Genomic DNA, 5,848 nt, shown 5'->3' with positions numbered 1-5,848 from the left:
AATCAATCTGATAAAAATTAAGAAAATATAAAAAATATTTGAAAAACAAGTTTTTACGCTTAAAATACAAACGGGCTTATATTAGAAGTTCTATGTTTGATTGTTAAATGAAGGATTGGGATTAAACTTCCTATGTTTTTCTACACCATCTAAAATTATATGAAATCATCCTTATAATACAAGTCGCAATATTTATCAAGAAAAGATAGAAGAAAACAAACACAAATAACTAGCAAAAAATTGCAAATTTATTTATTAGTAGAGAAATAAGAACATAACCCATTTAATTCACCACACCAACTTCTCATACCAAGACCTAAATAATGCTTTTTCTAGTTTTTTCTTCCACCAAAGCTTCATCTTTACTCACCCATATTCCAATGGGGGCCTCAAAAGAGTGACAGATATTAAAACATAAAGACATATTACAGTACTTCTAACTACTCAGACACACAAAACACATAATAATGATAATAATATAGCCTTGTGTGGTTGGATATAATGCAAAAATCAATGAATCTTGAATCCCACCATTCAAAACTATTTGTCTTTCTTCTTTCTTTGCATCATCATTCTTCTTAAAGAATAAAATCCATGGCAATGGATTCATTTTTTCATCATCCCCATCAAATTCACTTTACATAAGATAATGCCCACCTTCTTCCTCAAATCTTCATCATCAAAGTCTCATGACCCCTCCTCCTCCATTTGATGATTCCACTCCTGCATTAATTTCTTTTCCTGCATTGGAAACAAGTCAATAAATCCACGAAAAACCCCTACAAAAGGAAAGCAAAAATCGAGAAAATTCAACTACCTAATGGTGTTTGGGAAACAAAGAAGCATGCTCCTATCACAAGGTAACATAACAGCAGAACCAGCCCTTTCATGTAGTGAGAAGTGCCATCCTGTTATATATAAATATGATTAGTTAAATATAATTGAATCCAAAGCCAAAGACAATATGAAGTGGAAAAGATTGGAATTTTTTAAATATATATATACCTGTAAAGTGAAGGCAGTGATTAATATAGAGAGTGCAAGAGAGCCAGTCTCCAAAAGATTGAAATCAAGATCCATATCTATGCCAATTATCCATGCCACAATCACACACATGGGAACCTATATATAACATATTATTTTATTAAACAAGATTTTATTTATGTATTTCTTCATAAATAAATAAACACTCACCACAAATAAACTAATCTGGGTTGCTGATCCTAGAGCAACACCCAAAGAGATATCCTGCATCATGCCACAAGAAATACCCAAATTTAATTTAAGGATTCTCTCATTTCTTAGAATCTCTCTGAATTGTGATAGAGAGTGTACTAACCAACTTGTTCTTGAAAGCAAAGATAATAGCTCCTGCATGTTCTGCTGCATTTCCAACTATTGGTAGCAAAATGATGCTAATGAAGCTGACAGAAATTCCCCATGTTTCTGATGCATCCTGTAATCATAAAACAGTTATTATAATCAATCACTCAAGATTGCAAAATTATGGTGAAAACTTGTAAAAAAAAAAGTTCAGGACAAGTTTATACCTCAATTGTGCCAACAACATATTCAGACAATAAGGCAATAACAAGAGTCATCCCCAACAGCCACGCAAATCCACTCCCGAACCCAATCACGGGTGTTTCATCATCAGAGATGGAGTCATCCTGTGCATCTTCCTCCTGTTCATCATCATCATCATTACAGATTAGTTTATAGAATACTTTTCAGTCATTTAATTTGAGTAAATAATAAACATTTAGATTTTACCTCCTGAGCCTCAAAAAGCTGCCTATGAGTCCATAACTGGAAAACAAGATAACCAATGTATACAATAAGCATTATGATGCTACTTGCTCTCGAAAGCTGCAAAGTAGCAGCGAAAGTGTCCGCGTTTGGCTGTCCAGCTAAACGGAACAACAATGGAAGTGTGTGGCACAATAGTCCCAGCAGCAACAACAATGAGTTCACATCAGCTTGTTTCTGTTAACAAAATACAAGATTTCATCAATAAAATTGTTCTAATGGGAGCATTCAATACTCAGATATATATACTTACTCTATCAAACTTCTGCTCCTTGTGAAGGTTGTAGATGCCACCACAGAAGAGAGACGTGCCAAGAACCAAAAGAAGGTTCGATAGAATTGAACCCAAAAGAGAGTATTTGACAACATCTATCTTGTTTCCACACAAAGCCAAAATTGCTATTATCAACTCGGTTGCATTTCCACATGTTGCATTTAGAAGCCCTCCAACTACAAATATCAATAACATTCATTCATTCATATGCTCATTGCAGTTTTCAATTCTAAAATGGATTCATTTATTCTCAATTTACCTGTTGGTCCAGTATAAAATGCAATCTGCCTGCACAATTTGATCTAAACAACATTAGGCCAATCAAAATCAACCCAATAAAAAAAACATGTTCTTGCTCATCAAATGATATGAAATTATTGTTTTTTGAATGTTTCACTATTGTTACAGCCTTTATTAGATTGAATGTTTCACTAAAAACTGATTTTCTTGACAAATCTTTGATAAAGTGATGAAATCGCAAATAAAAAAGGATCCAAATGAAAAATCAGCCAAACTTACTCTGTCAAGAAGCTCACACGTTCAGCTAGTGGCATAAGCCCAAGTAAGCTCAATCCAAATATCCATGGCTGTTGGAAAAAAGTAAAATCATTAAAAAAAAATCAATTTCAATTTCAAATTTGAATAACTAAACAGAAACTTACTCTTCCAAAGCCATAAGAATGAGCAGCAATAGCAAGAGGGATTGCAGGAAAAAGAATAGAGAGTTTAGTTCCCAAAATAACCTCCTGTAGATTAGCCAAAAAGATTCTCAAGAAATGACAAGGGACCTTAGAAACAAGGGCTATATCGGACTTTTTGCGCAAAGAAGAAGATGACATGTTATGAGCCGTACGACTACGGCCATGACCATGTCTAGTCTCCTTTGTGAGTGACTTAAGGGTTCCATTCTCTAATAACCATGGTTCTCTAATGGAAGCCATTTTTCACAGGTAAAAGAAAAACAAAAAAAAAGATAAACCCTAGAAATGTTTTTTTTTCTAGTACTGTGTAGTGGCTGTGTATGATAGTGATGATAACATGCAAACCCACTTATAAATAAGCTAACACCTGTCTCTCTTCTTTATCTCCTTGCATCTTCCTGGAAGTTTTTTTTTTTTTTTTGGGCAGCTTTTTTTTTTTTTTTTTTTTTTTTTTTTTTTTTAATTTATTAAGGTTTTAGTTGGGTTTTATAAGTAAATCATTTGTATTTTGTCCCTGAACTTTTTCATGACTTTAATTTTACTCTTTAAATTTATTCTCTAATTATTTTTCATCTAAGCTAGTGTTACTTATAAGATTGATTAGTAAAATGAATTTGAATTTGGCCGTGAAGATCACCTGTATTATGGGCAAACATCAAATCTCTTACTACAAAGATTCATATTTCCACTTCTTTTGGAATTTTCAATAGATTTCTCAATTATTTATTTTGCAAACTCTTCGACACCAAATTTTTTGAATAGTTTCCTATAATTTACTCATTTTTCGTACTTAAAAAACATGTAAAATACCGTAGTACTCATTCTCAATTTTGTAATTTCTTATTTTATCAATTAAATATAGTTAGCAGTTATAAATACATACTCAAACTTAAAATGCAGTAAATATTATATCAAAAAGTAATATATCTCAAACTCAAAAGAATATTCTAAGAATATTCTTTTTTATATCAAATTTTAACTTTTTCAATAACTACCTATATATTTATCAACTTTATAAATTAAACCCAATATTTTTTTCAAACTCACACTCAATAAAAAAAATTATGATAAAATTAATTATATATTAATAATTTATACACATAAAAAACAAATTAAAGATGGTTAAATAAACGAAAATTACACTACAAGAACAAACAAAACTACATCAAAACAAACATTGAAAAAACAAACATTAAAGATATATTATTAAATGTAATTATTGTATATTTTTTTATTTATTTTTTTTATAAATATTGTTTATTATTATTATAAATTAAACATATAAAAAATTATATAAATAACTAAAAAACTAAAAATATAAAAAATTATTTAAATTAAAAATTAAAGAACTAAATTAAATGTTTGAAATAAATTATATCAAAAAGCTAAATATTTAAATCAAAACTTTTTTTTAAAATTTCAAGTATCTTTTTAGATTTTAATTAAAGTTATGGGGTTGTGAATCGTAACCACTCATATTTGAGTTTTTAAGATGGAGAAAATATTGAAATACCCATTTTAGATTTGAGTTTGGTGATTAGTTGGAGTTGAAACTCATATGAGAATGATGTAGACAAGACTCTAAATGTCTTGTGTTAGAAATAATTATTGGTTATTTTTTAATTAACTATATATATAATAAGAATATTAGTTGAATGAGGATGTAGGATTTAGAGCTTCAATCTTATCCATAATAATTTTATGTCATTATATTATTATTTGTTTTAAAAGGAAAATAATGATAATAAATAAATAAATATAATTATCTTTGCAGAGTTAGAAGGTACATTTAATTTAATTTATATAAAATAGTCCAAGGTTACAATACAAATGTGTACCTTCTTGGAATAAAATTTTGGTTTTATCTCTTGTTTGTGGAACCCTAAATTCATTTCTTGATTTCTTCATTCTGTGATAAGCTAGTATCCAGTCATGGCGTGAATGAAGCTGAAATTGCAAGAAAGATTATAAAATTTATTTTTATTTCTGCTTTTGTATCTCAATTTTTGAATATAAACATATAATAGTTTTTAAAAGTGTTTCCAATATATTTTTCATATATACAAGAATCCCAACCTAACTGTAAGTGCTGAAAAGGTCATTGTTTTTTTTGTTAGTCTATTTATTTAAAGATTAGACATACCAAATTATAAAATGTGTTAGTTCTCCAGTTCTCCTATTTCTCTATTGGATTTGTAATAAACAATTTTGTAATTGTAACAACCACATTCTTTTGTACTTTTACCGAATTATTGTGTATTAAGTTTTTAAATGTAAGTCTTTGTTTAGATTTTGGTTAGTTAAATACTCATTTGAAGTTATTTAAATAATTTTGTTTGCTATAAAATTATAAAAAGTTGAGTTATTGTTGGAAGACTTAAAAAACAATTATTTAAAAAATAATTAAAATATATTTTAATATTTTAATTAATAAATTGACTGATAAAATATAAATAAGAGAATGATGATAAATTATTTAAATAATCAAATGAGTTATTCAAATAGCCCTTACTATCACAATTACCCTAAGGCCTTGTTTGGTTGGGGTTATTGAAATAATTTAGAGAATGAAAAAATATGATTAATAATGATTTGTGATGATTTTAAAGAGATGGAGATGCTTTTTTTTTTTTTTTGGTAAAAAGACTTCCCTATTAATATAGATAAATAAATTAAAAAATAATAATTTAAAATAAAAGATATTTTAATATTTTGGTTAATGAATTAATTAATTTGATGAATGTGAGAATGAGTCAAGTGATGTTTGATTTTTTGGGATTATTAGAATAACGAAAACCAAAACAAGGTCTAAGAACTTATTAGTTTTTTAAAATTCAATTTCAATTAAACACTACTTTATTAATTCTTTAATTAATTTAATTATTCAATTTATTAATCAAAATAATAAAATATTATTTTTTGAATAAATAAATAAATTATTTAATCATCATATATTAATATTCCTTAAAAATAATTACCTAAAATATACTTTCCTTCAAAATTATGACCACTAAACAAATTTTCTTATAAATCGAATAAGAATCCATTTATAAATATTTGATGT

The 5,848-nt window shown here is 27.7% G+C and overlaps 1 protein-coding gene across 2 annotated transcripts; it reads right to left on the bottom strand.

The window, feature by feature from the left end:
- Positions 1-230: 230 nt before the first annotated feature.
- Positions 231-3,115, bottom strand: LOC124920077 (vacuolar cation/proton exchanger 3-like). 2 transcript variants are annotated; one of them, XM_047460479.1, is made up of 11 exons: positions 2,746-3,115; positions 2,603-2,670; positions 2,343-2,371; positions 2,063-2,259; positions 1,774-1,986; positions 1,551-1,685; positions 1,340-1,456; positions 1,195-1,248; positions 1,006-1,122; positions 818-908; positions 231-741 (listed from the first exon to the last, which is right to left on the bottom strand). In XM_047460479.1, the coding sequence occupies exons 1-11, from the start codon at positions 3,022-3,024 to the stop codon at positions 680-682; spliced, it is 1,362 nt and encodes a 453-aa protein (XP_047316435.1). In that variant the 5' UTR covers positions 3,025-3,115; the 3' UTR covers positions 231-679. The 2 variants fall into 2 exon arrangements, with proteins under 2 accessions (XP_047316435.1, XP_047316436.1); XM_047460480.1 differs by having other exon boundaries at positions 231-723.
- Between the last annotated feature and the right edge of the window lie 2,733 nt (positions 3,116-5,848).

The sequence above is a fragment of the Impatiens glandulifera genome, chromosome 1 (genome assembly GCF_907164915.1).
Source record: "Impatiens glandulifera chromosome 1, dImpGla2.1, whole genome shotgun sequence".
NCBI lineage: Eukaryota > Viridiplantae > Streptophyta > Magnoliopsida > Ericales > Balsaminaceae > Impatiens > Impatiens glandulifera.
Note: the sequence above shows the minus strand (reverse complement) of the source record. Positions and strands in the feature narration are given on the sequence as shown.

What these genes read in the sequence shown, in the direction of transcription:
- LOC124920077 (XM_047460479.1), bottom strand. Translation starts at nt 3,024, where the DNA reads ATGGCTTCCATTAGAGAACCATGGTTATTAGAGAATGGAACCCTTAAG. An exon ending in AGGAGCAGAAGTTTGATAGA is followed by an intron (nt 1,987 to 2,062) that starts GTAAGTATATAT and finishes TTTTGTTAACAG; the next exon opens with AAACAAGCTGATGTGAACTC. An exon ending in ATGTTGTTGGCACAATTGAG is followed by an intron (nt 1,457 to 1,550) that starts GTATAAACTTGT and finishes TTATGATTACAG; the next exon opens with GATGCATCAGAAACATGGGG.